This window comes from Egretta garzetta, unplaced genomic scaffold (genome assembly GCF_000687185.1).
Source record: "Egretta garzetta isolate BGI_Z169 unplaced genomic scaffold, ASM68718v1 scaffold151, whole genome shotgun sequence".
NCBI classification, from domain to species: Eukaryota; Metazoa; Chordata; class Aves; order Pelecaniformes; family Ardeidae; genus Egretta; species Egretta garzetta.
Window position 1 is genome coordinate 5,539,685 of NW_009258615.1, and position 21,156 is coordinate 5,560,840.

The 21,156-nt window shown below is 41.6% G+C and overlaps 1 protein-coding gene across 1 annotated transcript; it reads left to right on the forward strand.

The window, feature by feature from the left end:
• Positions 1–2,475: 2,475 nt before the first annotated feature.
• SLC34A2 (solute carrier family 34 member 2) lies at positions 2,476–15,457 on the forward strand. Its single transcript, XM_035903491.1, has 12 exons — positions 2,476–2,590; positions 2,695–2,832; positions 3,411–3,539; positions 4,455–4,598; positions 5,227–5,338; positions 6,854–7,049; positions 7,783–7,878; positions 10,347–10,467; positions 11,168–11,335; positions 12,720–12,836; positions 12,924–13,048; positions 14,882–15,457. The coding sequence occupies exons 1-12, from the start codon at positions 2,485–2,487 to the stop codon at positions 15,455–15,457; spliced, it is 2,028 nt and encodes a 675-aa protein (XP_035759384.1). The 5' UTR covers positions 2,476–2,484.
• Positions 15,458–21,156: the final 5,699 nt, after the last annotated feature.

Sequence of the window (21,156 nt, forward strand, 5' to 3'; positions counted from 1 at the left end):
AGATGGTTCTGCTTTCATCAGTCCTTGATACCAATCACACAGAATGGGCTGTGTGGTAATAACTATGCAAACCCAAATGCACAAGGCAAGTACTGTAAGGACCTCCTGTATTCAAGTCTACCTTTCTGAATCAGAGGTGGACTAGGACTCACAGGAATAATTTTGTATACATACCTATAAAAAAACTTCCTCCATAGAGGTGGTTAACTCTCATTCTAGGGTATTTAATCACATAAAGCAAAAACAATAATACATGACATACCTGTGGGATCCTGAGCACCTCAGGAACATGAGATGCTTATTATGAAAAAATGCCCTGCTGAATTCTTGAATGGGAAGAGTTTATTTAGGAGACATAGAGGCTGTTTGTCTCCTGAAGTTTTCAAGCTCCAGTTTCTTCAGTGAATGTATCAGCTCAGTTTCCATACAGTCATCACGCAGGCTGAATCCTTCATTTCCATACTGAGCATAAGAAGAGCTGTAAAAGTACTGATGGCATCTCTAGGGCTGGTGGTGTCCAGCATATTCTGTCTCTCTCCGTGGTGGGAATATGTCGTCAATGCAACTTCACATCTGAATTATCCAACGCATTTTCACGATTGCATTTCACTTAAGAAGCACTTGTGCTGAGCAGTTATTTTTTTACAGCTCTTTAAATGCTGAACGTGTCTAAATGAAACTCGTTTAACAAGACAGAGGCGTTCTGGCATGGGTGGAGCTTGGAGGTTGTTCTGGCATGGGTCAAAACATGAGCATTTGCTCCAAGCAAATGGAAACCCTTGTTGAAACAAGCTAGAGTGATTTTCTTCCATTTGTTCTGACAACTTTCTTTGTGTATATTGGGAGCTGCTCTGGATCTTACACCACAGACAAAGAACGTGTAAAAGAATAGTTTTTGCTAATGGGATTGTAGAATAATTTTTTCTGCCAATGTGGAAGGGATGATACTCTTCTTTGTGGAGTGCCAGAAAACATTATTCTACCCTGTTACAGTAAGACATGAGTGATTTTTGTCCGTGATATTTCCTTCCCAGCTGAAGGGGGAGGATGTGTCGCTTGTTGACATGGGCAGGGACAAAACATTTTTTACCATCAGCAACATAAAGGATTATGATTAAATGAATGATTAATTATACTCCCTTAGAGTGGCTGCTAAATGCAGGTGAACCTTGTTTATGGGAGCATGATACAAACGCTGATGCTGACTTTTGGAAGCTGGGTGCAGGTGCCCTGTTTATGAGGGGCATTGCAGGCGAAGTTGCTCGCTGATGTTTCAGCTGCACGGCAGTGCCTGCGGCACTGACTGACGCATGTGGCAAAGAGGGTTGAAGAGACAAACCTGAAGGTGAGGCATTTCTGGGTAGGGTTCACTTCTCCCATCCTTTCCACTGAGTTTTCAGTCATGCTGGCTGAGCTAACCAACAGCCTTACAAGCCTGGAAAGGTAGAAGTATTATCATATATTGCCTCAGCTTCCCATGGTCACCTTCCCCTCTTTAATGTCCCTCCCTCTGCCTTCTGATATTGTTGAAGTAAATAAGTAAGACTCTTCCAGGTTTTGGCTCAAGAAACAGCCGTCTCCTGCTCTTGTGCCTGGGCTAGGTCTGTCACCTGTGCTGGCAGGATTTGGCCATGTGATGTCTTATTTTTTAAGTTATTATTCGTTAATATTACAATGCATGTCAAATGTCCTCAAAAGGGGTCAGGAAAGAAGAGGTTCAGGCAGACAGCCTACGTGAGATGGGTGAGCCTGACCTTGCTGCCGTTAACTCAGCCTCACTTGCAGCATCAGCTGTGAGTTATGGGCAAATATAGACCGGCAAATGGCCACGGCTGCCTAATTATGCTCTTGTCCAGTCGTTCAGCAAGCATCATTCTGGAGCTCAAAGCTCTGGAACCTTCCTCCATCTTGTCCAGGGTCATGTTCCCCTCCAGGCTTCCATGGGAATGAACCAGTAAAGGCAACAAGAAGATTGTGTTTAGCATACATGGCCCAAACCAGGCAGTGTTTTAGGGAAGAACTTCCTTTGCTAAGATCTGTGTATTGAATTACCAGTTTGGTAAAGGCAGTCAGTTAAATCCAGAAGGTGGAAAAAAGTAAAACAGTCCTCTGACTTTTTGCTGAAAGGAGATAAAATGAATTAAGGAGATGCCTAAGGTTTGGAAAGCAGAGGAATCTTTGCTTTCATGACAGTTAAAAAATGAAAAAAAATTAAGGCATGAGTTGGAAAGATTTTTTTTTTAATTGTGTAAATTGCACAAATAAATAATCTGTGACTTAAAACATAATTGAGAAATCAATTTTACAAATAAAGGAATAATTCATAAAGATTAGTAAAAGCTGTGTTCAAGGACAAATTGCTTCCATTCCATTTCCATCTCTTTTGCTCTTCAACTTGATCATATTTCTCACATACCCTGTTGTAAGTTGAATATTTTGACTGCACGTGCATTTTAACCAGCACCACTTTGTTAGTCACAGATCATGGCTCCCTGGCCTGAGGTGGACAAGCCTGAAACCAATAACTATATTGGAGAGTCTTCCAAACAAAACCAGAACATGGCAGGGCAAGAGGGAGAAAATCACCAAGGTAATCCGTGCTCTCCTGTGAGTTACAGAGATATATAAGTTTTGGGGCTCCTTGGAGAAGGTGGAAAGTAATTAAACTATTGTTTTAATGTTCTATTTCATCAGGCAATGTGGCTTCACTTGGAAATAAAGGGGAAATTCAACCTGCATTTTCCACAATAGCCTTGATAGATGAGACAAGGCCAGAAGAAGATGACCCATGGGCTCTGCCGGAACTGCAGGACACTGGGGTCAAGTGGTCAGGTAGCCATTTCTCAGTAAACTTACCTGCATTTATTTTTTCCATCACTTCTACTCTCTTTGTCTCGGTTATTTTTCTGAGATGATGTTTGCTGCAGAATTGAATATAAGATTTGAGGAGTTTTCAGATGTAGGCTTTACATGGCCTCACCTTCCCCAATGGTGAATGGGGATATTATATTTAGTCAGTTAAGAAGAATCTGGAAATCATGCTGCTTACCCTCCTTAAAACACAAGGAGATATATGGAAAACAATCCAAAATGAGTATGATTTTATATCCGGGTTCATATTGGTCTTCCTTTACTCAGTAGGATGACTGTGTAAAACTGAGAGTCAATCTCAGACTCCATAAGGCTTTTGTCACATACCAAAAGCTTTTACATAGTAAAACTACATAAACAAACTACCCACTTCTGCAGTTAAAATTTGATCAAAACCAACATTATTTCAGGTTTAATCACACACTGGGGTCACAACACTGTCTTTGACCCAGTAGTCTCTGCTTGTGTGCTAGATTGTTCCAGAGAGAACACCAGATACATCAAGCAAGTCTTTTATGCATAATGTATTTGTCTTGCAGAACTGGATAGAAAAGGAAAAATCATCCGTGTACTCTACGGGATAGGGAAGTTCATTATGCTACTTGGATTGCTCTACATGTTTGTGTGTTCTCTGGATGTACTGAGCTCTGCTTTTCAACTGGTAGGAGGTATGAAAATGTCTGAAATATTGAGAATAAACTATGAATGAGGCAGTAATTTTTTTGTGAGTAAATTACAAGTATCACTCTTCAAGAACATTCTCCATCGATTTGTGTGTTGAGATATGGATTCAGAAGGAAGTAGGTATGAATGAAGACTGACCTTCATTTGTTTGAAAGAGCCTTTGTTTCTCAAATTCCAAAGAGCTGTTGATGTAGGGATTATTGGCCTTGATTTCTTAGTAGGTTCCTGTTACTTTAGTGACAGTTTACATGAATACATCTGTGCATAAATCTTCCCCATGTGAAAGACATTTCAACAAGGTGAAATATGAAAATTGTGCTCTTGATTAAAGCATCCATCACTGAATTGTCCCCCGAATCCTTCAGAGATGAAAACTACTGAAATGTATTTTTTACATCTATCTGTCTCCAAGGGTTGAATTCTGTTGATGGATTCAGGAGCAGTTATGAGAGAAATATGTGAGCGTCTGTGGAAGTATTTTGGATTTTTGGCAACACAGAAAGCTACAGGAACAGAATTACTTAGGATTATTAAAACAGTTTTCCTTGATACAGTAACCAAAAATATTGAGGCAGTAATAGCGTTTAAATCTAGGCATGTGTGGCTTTTTGTCCTACAGTCTGATGGCTGTGGTTTTATATGGTCCTCTGCAGAGTTCGGTAAAACTTGTTCAGTCGCTGAAATGAGAGAATATAAAATATTCTCTGATAACAGAGAAGCTGAGAGTTCAGGACCTGAATTTGGATTCCTGGGCTACATCACCTTGTACATTTTGTGGCTGGCAAGCATGGCTATATACGTATCAATTAAATGGTTGAATGATCTTTAATTAAATGCTCTGATAATTCCTATGGACTTTACCTTGCATTTCCCTCACTCTGAGAATATGTTTTTTGTAGGTAAAGCAGCAGGGGACATTTTTAAAGATGATTCAGTGCTGTCTAATCCTGTTGCCGGATTGGTGATTGGAGTTCTAGTGACTGTTATGGTCCAGAGCTCCAGCACTTCTTCATCCATTGTGGTCAGCATGGTGTCCTCCACACGTAAGTCTGCTTACAGTATCTTCCTGGAGGTCACTCAGAAATCTTGGTCTGGGGTGCAAACATTCCCACCTGCGTTGAAGTTGTAGAAGCTTTGAGTGTAAGTGTAGAGACTGCAGGAAAAGATTTTCACAGCTGTTGCCCTGATATAAAATAAAGTTTTAAAAAGTAATAATAATAGTAGTAGTACTACTACTACTAGTAAGTCCATAACTGCAATGAAAATCATTGGAAGCCTTGGCATTGAACACATGAATTTTGGAAGTATCAGCATACTTTTCTCATGTTAGCCAGTTACTGAACTTCATTTGTTTCTGTGGCATCACTTCAAAATTCTGCAGTAAGTAGGAAAATGCCTGGGAAAGAAGAGATTTTATCTTACTCTGTCCCTCTAACGTGTGGTGAAAAGGGATAACCATGGGCTGCAGCTTCAGTGGGGTTCACAGGACTATGGGAGTACCATGTTCCCAGGGGGCTTTAGTAAAGCAAATCTGGATTGGAGCGCCTAATCCCAGTGATGTCAAGGGAAGTCAGGATTCCAGTGACATTAATACATGTTAATTTTGATTGGAGCAAAGAACTCACTGATGATCTGATTTTTTCATTCAGTCCTTCTTTTTCTGCTTTCTAGTGCTGACTGTTCAATCAGCTATTCCTATCATAATGGGGGCAAATATTGGCACCTCAGTTACAAACACAATTGTGGCACTCATGCAAGCCGGGGACAGGAATGAATTTAGAAGGTATTGTGCTTAAACACTCGATCTGAAAAGTTGCTTTTCTTCCTTCTTTTTATGTTTTCTTCTGTATTCCCTATCACTACTACAGCCATTCAAACTTTCTATTGACCAAAATTTGAATGTCTAGTTAGGAAAGTCACAAGCATGGCCATGACCAAGGTATAATGCTGCCCAGATATATAGCTTCATATACTTGAAGAAAAGCATATTGGGTTCCCTTGAAAATTTTTTGGTTTTGTAAGAATCCACCATTTTTAACTGGATCTTGCACAAGGGTAAATTTTCAACTGCTCCCACTATACCACCCACCTTTGATTATCTCTTAATTATGGGAGAGCTGTACAAGAAGTTAATATTACAGTATTTTGGTCTACTGTCCTTAAAAGAGACTTCAGTGTTGAAGCTTTTTTGAGTCTACAGTAAGAAAGAGCTGGTAACTGTAGAGAAATGAAGTGTTCTGACTGTCAAATATGTACAGGAACAACTTTTAGACTGCCACTTGATATTATCTCTGAGAGAGCTCATGGCTTACTGGAGATGGGCAGTAAACTTGGGAGGGATATGAGACTTTGGTACCTTGTCATTTATGGCATACCAGACATATGAAGCACACCTAACCCAAGCATATTTCTCCAAGATTTACTGTCCTGAGTCTTTGGTTGTGCTATTCTCTGTCACTTAAATTCCAACACCAAAGCAGCCTATTGGTATCTGGTCAGGGAAAGAATTTAAATAATAATGAGAAAGAAGTTGATTTTTAACATTTATTAACATCATTAACAATCATTCCAGTCTGTAAACCGAAGGTGGTAGCACTGTCAATTTTGTTAGCCTACTTTGAACGTTCCCCCTGATTTCCCCTCAAGCAGTTTGTCAGCGGGAACGTAAGCTACAGGTTTAGCATTTCAAGGAATTTTTCCTCCACATTTTCTTCCTTCACAATGCTTAATTTAAGGAGCTATATCTTAAAACAAATACAGGAAGATTGCAGAGAATTAAGAGGAGCACAAGCAGCTATTAGGAAGGTGGGAAAGAGCGCCTCTGAGGGAAGAGCTGTGGTCCATCAGGCTGTGGAGGAGAACCTGGGAGGGAGCTGTACACCAATGGTTTGCAAGAACGTGTGAGAGGGCTGCAAAGAGCCATCTTCCCCCATGAATCAGGGAGAACAGGTCCCAGAGCCAATGCCTGGCTGAGGATTAAAAATGTACCAAAAACGGGTGAGAGGCAAAGCAAATGTAGGCTGTACAGCCACTTCTTTCTTCAGAGAAGTACTCTTGGCAGCCTTGCGTTAGGGATCACTTTTGCCTTTTCTAGTTGTCTTGTTTCACTCACTTGGTCAACGGTGTGGAGACAACTTAGCACTCTGTAGCGAAGCAGCCATCTCCTGTGACCCCAGAAATGAAATGATTCCCATCTTGAAATGGGCTTCATCCCCATCTCTATGATTTCATATTTAATTGAATTTGTGCAAATGTTGTTTAATTAAAAGCAGCTCTGTTTTTTAATTTCTTCTTGCAGGGCCTTTGCTGGGGCAACAATCCATGATTTCTTTAACTGGCTCGCTGTGTTTGCGCTGTTGCCCATTGAAGTTATTTCTGGCTATCTTTACCATCTCACCAATGTTATAGTTGAGTCCTTTCATCTTGAAAGTGGTGAGGATGCCCCTGAGCTACTGAAAGTTATCACAGACCCCTTTACAAAGCTCATCATTGAGGTAAGCTCTTTCTCTCTTCAAGGAAGCCACTTACTTGGTTCAGTCACAGATAATCAAAATGCTCTCAATGTAGGAAGGATCTCCCCCTCACTTCTTTGTGTCTTCGGGGTAAAGCTCATTAGCAGATGGATTCGTCTTTTTATTTACATTTCATAAAGCCCCAGCTCTGTATTTCCTGTTTCTGTTTCCCTCACATTTCGCCTTAATGATGATAAACCTAGCTAGGAAGACTGGGAAAGCAGGTGAGGACAAATACAGGCACATGGGATGGATGGGATAGCAGCCTGTTGCCTAGACGTTGGCAGATAGTACTAGGTGAGACAACCTAGCCCATCCAGAAGATCTGCATAGGACCCGAAGAGATGGCACTGAAATGATGGGAAACTTGTGCACATCTAGAGGGGCAGCTGGAGGCCAGAGGGGACACGCGCAGCTCCTAAAATGACAGTAAATGCATTTAGGCAGTTGTGTCAGTGTAGTTGTTTAAACAGAAAGGGTGAGATGAAGTGGTGATGATTTGGGGAGAATGAGACACAGTGTTTGTGTGTGTAGAGTTGTATCTTTTTCTGGGAGTAACCCCCTCCTACCTGTTGGGCAGCAGCTCCAGCATTAGAGATGGTCATGCAGGCTTTATGTGGCTGAGCTTCCCAAGGGAGTTGAGTTGGAACAGAAGTGTGTGATGCAAGTTAGAATAATGCTTTTTTTCTTTTCTTTCTTTTTTTTTTTTTAAAAGCTTGATAAATCAGTAATAAATGCAATTGCTATGAATGATGAATCAGCAAAAAACAGAAGCCTCGTAAAGGTTTGGTGTGTAACTGAAACCAATGTGGTGAGTATCATGCTAAATTCATTGTCAGGTTCCTCAAGAAATATATTGCTGATCTGTAGCTGACACTCCTTATCATAGGATTGTGAAATTGGATATTTAAATGAGTATTTTTTTTGCAGCAGAAAAAGAATGAAAACAATTTAATGTAGTTTTTGCTCCACTTAAACCAAGGATGCCATACCAGTGGTGTGCTTGACCTGGTTGCTTTCGGTACCATGCAGGCCCTTGCTTATCAGAACTGGTGGTTTGGAGCCAAGCCTTTTACTCCTTTCACATCCAAATGCCTTTAAACTTTGATACTCCTACCAACTCCCTGAAAGTGGAAAAAATCTGCAGTATAGGCCAAAGAAAGTATCTTTTTGCCCACCATTTATCTATTGATCTAACCAGCTTTAGTCTTACACGTGTTAGGGTGATTTGGTGGCAGCTGGTTATTTGCAGCTTTCTTGGAAAACTGCTCTTGGACAAAGCCTCTGTGGGGCTACGTCCCGTTGCTCTTCACCCAAGCAACACTGCAGCTTGAAGGAATCTGTTGCCCAGGTGGACACCAATGAGTATTTTGGTAAACTTTGGAGCTGAGTGTTTAGTTTGTGTTGTCCAGCTAACTAACAATTAGAGCATTAAATATCCCTTGCATCTCTAATTAGACTATTCTGCTTGTTAGTATGTATGGAAAAGTAATTCCTGAAGTCCTGAGGCGGAAGATGCTTAAGGACACACAACAGAGATTAAAATTAAGAGTTTAAGTTTTAGAGGAGCCCAGCTCCTATTGAATGACGGTCTGGATGGCCAGTGAAATGCTAGCTAGGGAGATAGTGCCAGGAGCAGAGCTGTGCTAACATGAAACTCTGCTCAGGTTACCCTGCTGAGGAGCTGGGTATTTCATTCCAGGGGAGGCGTGATGGGCTTGGGCAGCCGTGCTGCTTTCAGGCCCCCAGCCCGCGCTTGGCCGCCCCTTTGCCGCGCTGCCCAGGCAGGCACAGCCCAAATCCCAGTGAGGTCTGAACCCCCAAGTCCTACACTCCCCCCACTCTTAGAAGACAGGCATCTACAGGGAAAGTGTAGGCTAACGGTTACATTTCCATATACACCATTTTTATTGTGTTTGTCTGTATTTTGGCTAACTACTGCCCAAGCATATAGTCAAATTACATCATAAACACATGAAACCCCTACAAGCTTGACTTGAATTTGGTGGGGGAAGAGGAAGATCATTTAAATGATTTACATTCCTAATGGGTTAAACTCATGTCTGGCAAAAATGATTAAACAGATTTATGGCAGAGATAAATACATGCAGAACCTCACATGTTTAAAGCCAAACATAAGGATAAACATTTTGATCTAATACAGCTGCTTTGAAACTCAGATGCCTGAAAAAAATTTCAGGAAGGCGAGAAACAACATTGTGTTGTGTTTGTAAAGGCTGATGTGTTGGGGCAGGCTGGAGACCAGGCACTCCCTGAAGATGTGGGGGCACTGGGTCCACCCCTGGCTTTGCCCATCTGCATCAGCTGGAGGGGGAATGCAAATGTGGGTGTCTGCAAGCAGTGCCCAGGAAGAAAATATGATTTCTCTTTCCCATTTCTGCAAAAGAGAATCACTCAAACACATCTTAAAGATCCCTCCTGTTTAGCAGTGTGGTTCAGAGTCCATTTGGCTGTTAGCCGCTCTTGTGGAGCCATACAGTTCAGTCAGCAATCTCTTCCTTAATTTGCATAAGGACTCATGGACCTAGCAGCAGAATGCAACAAATCTGGGCTAGGAGCTCTTGTAAGGACGGTTTTATTGCAGTATAAATAGAAAATCAGGTTCAGGTCAGTAATACTAATGCTAATCATCATGCTACTAATTAGGTCTTAGATAGCATTTGATCTTTTAAAAGGAAAGTAGTAGCAGCACTTCTATTTTGACAAACAGGAAAACTGTGGCACGGAAGGGCAGCATGACCAGCTTGTGCTTATCCAGCAACAGAGGCTGCACTAGTATTGTAATATTCTGAATCACAGTCCTGTGCATTACTCACCAGATCATTAATTGCAGTTAAGATGACAGTAACGAGGTCTTTCTTTGACCCAAGGAAACTGCGGCACTGGCTGGAAAAGGAATGCAACTGTTCCTCAGCTGCAGCCAGACACGAACCTCATTCCTCAAACCCTGACATCAGTAGTTAAGCTTCTTAGTTACTGGTGACTTGGTGCTGCAGTTATTACAATGAAGAAGGTTCGGGCCATATTTTAATCTTTGAATATTGTATTGATTGACTTAGGTAACAGCACAACCATTTATTTTAATAATGTGAAAAATTTTGCCTTGTTGTTAATGTAGTGCCAGCTTATGCTCCAGTTTACAAATCTGCCTTTAGTTGATGAATGCTTGGTTGCAGTAAAAACCTAGAACTTCGCATGAACTTTTAATGAAGGGCTGTGCAGGTGACTGAACTATCTGCTTTGTCTGGCAATTTTTAGACACTGCAGAATGTCACAATTCCACCTTCAGAAAACTGCACATCTCCTGACCTTTGCTGGACTGAAGGAAACATGACGTGGACCCTCAAGAATGTCACTGAAACAGAATATATCAGTAAATGTAAGTAGTAGAACTATTTCTCCTTTGGTAATACCTTTATAAATGTATATAGACCACTTCAGCAGTCTATGGAGCGGCACTCACTGGTATATGGACACAAGGCACCACCGCAGGTGCCGTCAGAGCAGCCAATGCTCTGTTATAGCTACACAGCTGGAGTTACCAGCATCACTGTGGTATCTGCCCTGCAGACGGATCTCTTTCCATGCTCCCTGATATCAGTAACTGAGGTCTTCAGTATCATGTCACCCTTGCTGTTCAGGTGACTTGGAGCTATAGTTACTTTGCTGTAATGTTGGCTTGGCTATCTCCATCCCTATGCATGCCCTTCAGGGCTTTGAAGAGCCCTTCTCAGGCCCACAGCCACCTCTGGGAAGAGCCAACCCACTATCCGGCTCAGAGCACACCATAATTTCCTCATGCCGTTGTATTCCCCTCCCTTGCACACGGTCACCCAGCTCCTGCCCGCCCCGCAGGGGAGCCCACTGTGTGTTTTATAAGCATGTCCATACAAGAGCCATTCTTGCCCCCCTCAGACATAGCTTTTGTGGAGCAAGGGAGCTGGTGTTTTCACTCTTTGCATCACCGCTGCAAGCTGTGTGTGCTTTAGTCCCAATTTTAGGGGCATATGTGAAAACCAGAGCTGGGCTTGAGATCAGAGCAAAAGTGTAGCGAGGCTAATTTTTCTTTTCTTTTTCAGGCCGGCATCTCTTTGCGGAAGCAGACCTGCCTGATCTTGCTATTGGTCTCATCCTCCTGGCTTTGTCCCTGCTTGTTCTGTGCTCCTGTTTGGTGATGATCGTTAAGCTGTTGAACTCTGTGCTTAAAGGACAAGTGGCGAGCATTATCAAGAAGACAATCAACACTGGTAATTATCTACTTTTTCCTGAAAATTGTTTTCAGGAATGACAAGGACACTGAGCATATCTAGTGATATCTCCTGTTCTGGCAGATATTATAAAATAGTTTAAAGAAAACAGAATTAAACCAAAATCCCTCCCCCCCAACATTTTTTCTCCTCAGTGTATTATTTTCTTTCTTTTAAAAATCTATTAGTGAATAGCTTGCTTGTGAACTGCAGCACATTAACAGCAAGAGAGACCAAAGTCCAGACTTTGTTTCTTGATGTATAATCATTAGCTGTTAGAAATGTAATGTTCCCATCCTCAAAAGATAGTGCTAAAGTGCTGAGATTGTGATTGCCTGCTCTGGCACAAAGCCTGCATGTTTCTTCTAAAATAAGTTGAAAAAAAGTTTGTAGTGATTAATGATCTAATTCCCTTTGCCTGCCCTATTCCACTCCGTAACTTTCTCTTCAGTAGGGTAAGGCAGCCCTGGATAGTGGTACTTTCTGTCTTTCCCTGTGTTCTCCAGGTGTTTATTCAGCCTGGATTCATTGAGTGCAAATGTTTCTATTTTTTACTTGGCTGCTTTTTCTTCATCCTCCCTTGAATGGAGAGGTTAGAATTTGTAGCAGAGAAAAGCAATCCCGGGAGGTCTCTGGTTGCGATTAAAGAGAGGGTTCACAGAAATGGGGAAGGCAACAAAGCGGTCCCCATGCTGTCTTTTCCTGGGCAAAAAACACTACCTGGATCAAAAACGAGGGGTAGAAAGTAATCAGCTGCCAGTTACTGTTCATTTGTCATCTACTCTGTGTTCCTCTGTGTCTTCCTGACTGATGAAGTCCTCACTTCTTGGCTCACTCATAAGTCTGCAGATTACGGGGGACCATTGTGCCTAGTTTCTCTAATCAGTGTGATGGGCTTTTCTTTGCAAGAGTTAACAAGTGAATTTTTAGGAGGTAATCTGCTTGAGACTAGTTAGAACAACCAACCTGATTTTCTCAGGATTGTCTTCAGAGCTTTCTGAAGATCCAATCCATGCAGCAGGTGCCTGGTTGCCAAAACCAAGGCACTCAAGACACCTAGAAGGTGTCGTGTTGACGTCTGTGGAAACATTTTTGTAACCTAATTGTATTAGAACATAAATGCTACCCTGGGTCAGGACAAACGTCTACCTAGTCTAGTATCCATCTCAAAGTGTATCCAGTGGTAGAAGGCTGGAGAGGGAGCACAGCGAACAGGGTAAACTAGAGTAGTAGAACTGACTCTGACCCAAAATCATCATGTAAGAGACAATTTGCAAACAATATATCTACAACTGAAATGCTTAATAGTCTCTTCACTGCTGTGTTACTGTTACATTGAGCATTCTGTTTTCCTAAAGACAATGTTCTCCCTCTGTTTTTTTAGATTTCCCATTTCCTTTTACTTGGCTAGCTGGATACCTGGCTATGCTCGCAGGGGCTGGTATGACCTTCGTTGTCCAAAGTAGTTCTGTTTTCACATCTGCTATTACACCCCTTGTTGGTAAGTTGTCAATACTGTATTCTTGATCCCTGTGTTTTATCTTCTCCGTCATTCTGAAACCACCCAATCCTTTTTCTTTTCTCCTAGGCATTGGCGTTATAAGCATTGAGCGTTCTTATCCCCTTACCTTAGGAGCTAACATTGGCACAACCACAACAGCTATACTTGCAGCTTTAGCAAGTCCGGGGAGTACACTAAAATATTCATTACAGGTCAGTATAAACCAACGATTCCTTGACTTCATTTCGAGGTTGCAATTTTTCTGAAGAAAAACCTGACAAAACTGGCTCTGATGCAAATACGCCACGGATGTCATGCGTGATTTTGAGCTATTGATGGCAGCTCATTAACCTCAACTACTAGAGCAAAAAGCTTTTAATAAGGATTCTCAGGATGTTGATATATAGTAAAATCTTGCTTTCATAAATTTGGCTTGATCTGATTGAATTAATTCAGAATTGAGAGAGAATTGTCCATTCGACTCCCGAGCATGGAGTCTCTGCAGCTTAGAATTCAGTGCCCACATCTCTGACAGCCCTCCTAGGTAGACCCCTATAAGGGTTACTAATTTCTATAAGTTCCCTCCTCAGGACCCTAACTCTATTCATGCAATGTATAGTGACTCCTGTAATCTAAGTGAAGGGTGTACCCAACCCATAAGACGGCAAGGTATCTACCTACCTGAGGTTGCAGTGAGCATTATGATTCATTTTAATTTTCTCATTTTAAATCTAATCTGAGTGAGTTTTATTGAATTCCTTGTTGCCTCAGACTATTTGAAAAGTAAGCAGCCTGGTTTTGGGCTCCTATTTACCACCCAGTAAAGAACATTCCAGACAGAAGATAACATTTGAATGAACCCTCTACATCAAAGAGTGGAAAGATAATGAAGTTTCCTTTGTGAATAGGATGAATGTTTTTTACTAGCCACAATAAATCAAGAAAACTACAGAAGTCATTTTATTGTCCTCAGGTATGATAGAACAGATATAATCATGAGAAGATATGATCTTGACCAAGCTCAGATTTCATGATAACTTGCTGTTCTATAACGTACTTTAAAAATAAACCCCTGTACTTTCATGTTTACTTTAGTTTGATAACAGTTTTAGAATGAAAATAAGATAAGGTGAGCAGGGAATGTACTGTTTTTTTCAGTATATGCTTTTTCTGTCTAAGTGACTTCTGAAAGCTTTAGCAAGTAGGCGTCTGTTCACACTTATTTTTTAAAAAACAATTTTGAAGAATGTAAATTATATGATTATAAAAGACCCAGACAAAGTCACACTCCGTGAATCTCCTCAGTGCCCTATAAACTTTTAGTTAGTTTCTGGAACCAGATTTGTACCATTAGCAATTTCTCAATAGCCTGTATACAATATCTAATTTACACTTCACACTTTTTAACTGAAAACTTATGAATGCAGAACCCAATAATGAACAGTTCTCACATAGTTCTCATGCCTTACTAACAAGAACAGGACTGTTTCCTGATAGTTGTTTGGTTTGTCAGCTTTACTTCTGATGGGCTCCATGTGTTGCAATTGAAAGCCACGTTTTAAGACTTATCCGTCTGCAGGGAGATATGTCATTCCCTTTGAGCTTACCTTGTTTCCAAATGTTGTCCCCTCTTTGTAGGGAGTGATCTTCACAATTTATGAGCTGTTACCGAGCCCTTGCTTTATGCTAGGAAAGGCCTTGCAGTGAAATGGCATGAAAGACAAGAAAAAACAGTGGGAAGCAAGGGAATCATAGAATCCCAGGTTGGAAGGGACCTCAAGGATCATCTGGTCCAACCTTTCTAGGCAAGAGCACAGTCTAGACAAGATGGCCCAGCACCCTGTCCAGCTGAGCCTCAAAAGTGTCCAACGTGGTGGAGTCAACCACTCCCCTGGGGAGGTTATTCCAATGGTTGACTGTTCTCATTGTGAAAAAAAGGGAAGGGAAACTGTGGAGTCTTAGTGCCCCTGGAAGTTGTTATCATGTGAGTAGGAGCATTTAAAGGCATTTCAGTTAATGAACTTCTCAAATGTTTTTGCTTTCAGATTGCCTTGTGCCACTTTTTCTTCAATATCTCTGGGATTATCCTGTTTTACCCACTACCTTTTACCCGGCTGCCAATCCGCCTGTGCAAGATCTTGGGAAATGTAACAGCCAAGTACAGATGGTTTGCTATATTTTATCTTCTCGTCTGCTTCTTTCTTTTGCCTTTGTTTGTATTTGGTCTGTCCCTGGCAGGCTGGCCAGTCCTTTTGGGTGTTTGCCTTCCCCTGTTTGTTCTTTTTATTGCTGTGATTGTAATTAATGTTATGCAGACAAGGCGACCACATTCACTGCCTGAGAAGCTCAAAAATTGGGATTTCCTACCCATCTGGATGCACTCCCTAGAGCCCTGGGACAATATAATTATGTCTTCGCTCTCCTTTTGTGGGAAACACTGCTGCGGCTTCTGCAAGTGCTGCAAAGTCAATGCAGAACAGGAGGGTGCCAAAGACAAGCAGCTAAAAACTATGGAGGTTTATGAAAACACCATTGCAATGGCTGATGAAGAAAGAGGTGGAAGAAGGGCACCAGCTGCAGCTTGTGTTGAAAAAACAGGCACAAACAACACAGCCTTATAGTAGTGGATCAACCCATATTAGCAGAGATAGAGCATAGGACAGCCAGGCTCTGGAAAACCACCTTGGACAATGCACTGAGGACAGAGTGAACATTTGGTTAGGTTCCTGCAGCCAGCGATATACCACTCACCAAGGAATGGAGTCAAACAAGCTTGACAGAGTCCCTAGAAAATCAATGATCAGTTGAAAACCTAATGACAGATTTTGCTTACAGAGGATCTGCTATGCGGTATCTTCATCCAATGCTATCAGTAGCAAACAAAAGAAATCCTGATGTAATCCCATGAAGAGAGGGATGAAAGGAGTGATGATCAATTAAAACTTAATTAAAAGACCAACCAAACAAAAAATGCACTTGTTAAACACCCTTTCAGACCTACTGGCTTATTCAGCAGAAGTTACTAAAAAGCTCTGGAAATGGCTGGGGGGGAGGAAGAAAAAATGGAAAAAGCCCCTGAGAATCCTAATGTTTTCATTGGCCTGTTTGCAGTGTCAAAATGGAAAATAGTAGTTTTCCCAGTATGGACAAAATCTATTCTATGTGTGTGAAGGAAAACGAAATGCTGGGACATCCTTCAGAAGTTCTGGGAGTCCTGCTCTGGCATAAGGGTGTGCATAAGCCCATTCTGAGCCCGCTCCGTCTCTTTTAACACCGGGGACAGGAGTTACAATCTTTTATTATCTCACGCTAAAGTCCATAAAAGTAATTGCTGATCCTTCTGTCTGCTGAAGGTTAAGCACTGGGTTTGGAGACGCTGGGTGGCTACCAAATGGCTTGATGGGCTCAGGATGTGGTTGTGTGGCCATTCCTCTCTCTAGATGGTCCTCTCGAATCCTGTTCACCATGTAACCCCACAATCAGAGGAATGGTGCAGGAGGGAGGACGAGTGGCCAGTGTAAGGGAGGAGACAACCGCCCAAGCCAGGAGATCTGATGGCAGCTGTGGCTCCCTTTGGCTGAGCCACAAAATGACCTTTCAGAGTAGCGGTGGAGACTGGCTTTAGAGCTACAAAAGAAGGAACACGGAGAGCAGATGATGGCTAGCACAGGACATACAGTAACATTTACTGGAGAGAAAGGAGTGTTCACTCTGCACCATCACTTCGTGCTCTGAACCACCCTTCTTGGAAATAATGTGAATTTTATTGGTGATTATATATATAGCAACCCAAATCCCAACTAATATCCGTAAGTAGTGTAGTCACTACCATGTGTAGTCAATCCATAGGTAGTGTAGCACTTGGCGGGAAGCTGCTTGTGCTCAAACCTTACCATTACTGATGTTTCAGTAGATGCTTGTGAGGCTGCTCTGAATCATGGGCTGACAAAAGGCATCATTTCAATGCCTAAAAAAGCATTTCAAAGATGCACTGAGTGCTTCTGTTGGCCTTTAGTAGCTCAGACATCAGCAAGTATGGGACAATATCTGAAGCCCAAGCACTAACATTAAAAAAAAAATAATCATGTGGCTGAGTGTAGGCCAAGTGTCATTTAAGGCCAGCATACATGGCTGAGCTGTAGATTAAATTTGCAACAGAAACACTGAGAAGGCCCTTAGTTGAACATAGCCACTCAGTGCTGCTAGGACACATTGACTTCTGAGTAGTTGTTTGTTTGCTGCAGAGCTCTGGAATTCAGTAGGTTGAATTTGGTTACCAGGTAAATATGTACATTTTAGAAGTGAATTTTCATTTACTTCTTTTTAAAATGACATTTAAACTGGCAAACTGTGTTGCTGAAAATGTGCTGGCAAGTTGCATTCATGCTGAGATTCCAACTGTTTCTGTAACCAGGAGCCAGTGACAAAATGCTTAGAATCAGAGTGAATTCCCAAAAGCATCTAGTTTTTGGTATAGTTCTGCTCTTTTGGGGCTTAGTAGCAGAGGGCAGAGTTATGCCAAACTTTTATTTTAAAAATAATTTTTCTTGTCCTTCCTATAGTTGAAAGAGAATTTTGTCAGCATCTCATTTTTAAAGTGGAAGTTTGATATCTTCAATAATGTTTCTTCATTTTATTCTCACAATTCTGGATGTTTTCAGAATCTGTTTCAGTGTGCATCTCCCACGATCTGTTTCTTTGGGAAAAATGTGTGAAAAATATCCAGAATTCTTTCCAAGCTATCTCAAGTTTCCATTGACCACCCATTGAAACAGGAAACTTTTTAATTTACTTTTATTCATTGCTTAAACAACGTGCACCTTATTTTGCATCTTGAGGTAAAACTGTCAAGCACAGTGATAATAACATTGGGAAAGCAGTTCTTACAAAAGAGTCAGGGTAATAATTAATAGTCAGAGATATCCGTACTTTATGGTTCCTCACTTTTACCAGAAGATATTTACACTTTATTTATAATTATTTGAGTGTACAGAATTTTTCGTAAGTTATACAGAAAAAGGCTCGTGATTGTGTTATATATTACATATTTGAAAACTATGCAATGTTTATCTAAAAAATGTAAAAAGGAACTACTGTATATTTTGTAATATAACTTTTCAAATTGTTTGTAACTGTGTATACTGTGTATTATGGAGTCTGTTGGCTCCATCAATAGGTTACGTAAAGATTGTTAGTAATGCAGAGACAGATTTCTTAAAGTAAAGATGAAAAACACCTACATATTTTCATAATATGGCTTAATGAACAAGGATATCAAACTCTACTTTTCTAAAAGATTTGAATTTTCTGTGAAGAATTTTGGAAAGACAAGGTTTCTAAAATACTTTTGTAAACTCTTAAACACCATATCTTTTAACTGTTTTGAGGACAGTATATGGCTTTATACTTTGTCATGAATATTCATCTTGTCTGTCCTCATGCACTGAATGTAAAAATAAAGAGAAGTTTTAAAAAAATAAGATCTTTCCATAATATCTGTTTATATACATATCATGGAAGCTTGCAGAAAAGTAAGTATGCAGACAAGTTCTAGTCTGAGCTGACGGAACGTAAAAGAAATGAAGTTAGCATCAAGCACTAACGAAAACCACCAGAGGCTTGTGCCCCCGACATTTTCATAGGAGTGAGAGATTTTCATATGAACAAAAATAAAAAAAAATTGCGCAGTGCAATTGTGTGGGTCAAGATATTTTTTGGCAGGGTTCTGCAGACTGTCCTCACTGAAGGTAAGTGTGGGAGAGCAAATCCAGGGCTACTGTAACAGCAGGATGCATGATGAGTTATAGAAAATTATATGTATTGCTAAGCTAGGCTCAGATTCTCCCTTCTATGTGAAAGATGGCCAACAGAGTGTTTCCAAAATGCTTCTGGTATCCCATGACCTGAGTGATGTCTGGCTTATAACTGGGCAAAAATAGCCACCTTCCTCTCTTTTTAATCACACGTGACCTATGGAGCTTAAAAGCAAGCAGATGGAGAGAAATAAAAAATGCTCCTTAAATGCCTTAAATATTATAAAAAAGGTCATTAGAATTCCTAACCATAAGCTCAACAGCAGCTGAGGAACCAGTCCCAAAAGCAACGGTCATTCCCAACTACACCACATTTTAGTGAAATTAAGATAACAGAAGCATTTCTTAGAACACAAATACTTAGGCACTATGTTGTAAACTGTCATCTTCTAAAAAGGGAAGCAGTAAGCACCCTAGGCCCGTGATTTAAAACTTACAGCTTCTTACACCCGTGGCAGAGATCCTGCAATTCTGTGTGCCATCACCCCCCGTGACTCACTGTCCATCAGGAATCAAAGTTCACCCAGGAAACACGCACGGGTTGTGCCATCCATCTCACCATTTCCAAACTCTTTGCAGAGTTACCTGGGACAAAGTTCAGCAATGCCTATAGGTATTTAGCAGCAGGTATGCCATGCAATGCTGTACTGAGCAGAAGCCTTCAAAACATCCAAAATAATGCTTCAGCTAATTGCCTACTTGCTCCTGCAACTGGTCTCAGTCCTCTTCCCCTCTGCTTGCGACTTAACCATCGTGTCCACAGCTCCTTCTGGTGTTCCCGTGCTTTTTTACCCTCTGCTGAAGTTTCACATTCGCTTCCCCCAGTTTCAGATTGTTGATAACACTGCATTTAACTGCACCAGGCCTACCACTGTGAAGGGTTCTCATTAGTCAGAAATGCGGGTTAAATGCTTTCCCACCTCTTTCTTCAGCTTACCATGTCATGGTGGGCACCTAGTTGGGCCCCCAAGGCAGCTGCTGGCCATGCTGCTGAGAAAAGCTGTTCTCTGCTTTACAGAAAATTATTTGGGGGCGCAGACTGGTGTGGTACCACTGGCAGGAGTTTAACTAACACACAATAGCAAAGGATCTGCCCCCTTTGGTTAAAAATAAATATTGAGTAGTACTGAGCAAAAAACCACTATCCTGAAAGCTGCGCAGGGGAGGGTGTACTCTATACGGATACCAGGGAATGCCAGGCCACACTTCAGTTGCACAATTTCAACAGGCTGTGCTTCCATGCAAGCGCTTTATCTGCACTCGGATTTTTTTTCTCTAGCTAATGGCCAATCCCAGTGCTGCCACATGCCAAAGGCATGACACAGCATGTGTAAACCCACTCACGATATTTTTACAGTGGAGACTCTGTAGATCTTAGTCCCTTTATAACAATTCTACTACAAAGGAAATATGTGATTCATGTGAGAGAGCTGTGTTCACTTTGCATATCGAACAGTAATTATACTGATTTTCACCGAGCTGTCCCTAAGCAGGTTTCCCCTAACAACTGAGATCCAGCCATTTGAACAAGACCGAGAAACAGAGCGAAGGCTGGCATTGCAATGTGACAAACATTCCGTCTTACTCAGCACCTGATGAAATTCCCTAATTGCCATTTACACTTTTGGGGTGTATCAATCTTTTTACACGGCTCAATGTCTAAGGACACGTTACCGTGACATAAACAATCAGGGTAATTACAGGAGAAGATATTTTGCAACCTGCACCACAGTTGATAGATTGGGGTTTTTTTACACAATGCAAAAAGCATAAATTACAGGGCATGCAAACGATCTATGGACCAAATGCTGCCCTTGGTTAGGCAACATGCAACCATAATTGACATCAGGAAAATTGGTGCACGTGTGAACTAGGGTAGCATTAAGCCCTATTTTAGCTGACTAATGCAACAACCTCAGGCGCCGGATCTCAAATGGTTGCCAACAGAAGGCTGGCTCTGGTGTTGCTATATAATACAAACATGCGGTATTGACTCTTGCTTGTTGCTTCCAGCTCTTACATTGCCTGAAAATATGTTTTTAAAGGTACCCATCAATGTAATTTCTCTGTCTTCCTCAAAGCCTGTGCTAGAACACAGTGTCACACTCCCCAGCAGAGTGGGAAGCATAGAGCTACTCCCACCTGCTTGGTGCAGAGCACCCTCTGGCCCCTGCTTGAGGAGCGGTGTGACACAAGGAGCATTTCAGATGGCAATGACCGCACAAGGGCTCAGGTCGGGGGCTCGTATGCTGGAAGTTGAAGGAAGCTTAGGAGGTCAGAGCGTGCGCTGGGGAAACCTGCTTAGCCTGGTTGCCACCTTTGGCCAGGCTGAGCATGTCCTCACTGCCCTCAGAGCTGTCAGCTCTCTCATGGAAAGGGGAAAGAGGAAAGGAGCAAGGAAAATCCCAAGCAGCTCGTTGTGTCTGGGGTGGCATCCCATCTGTGCCTTCAGCCCGGTGTGCTTGGGAGAGCTCTTCTCCCTGCCCCTCAAGCGTGCCAGTGCTGCT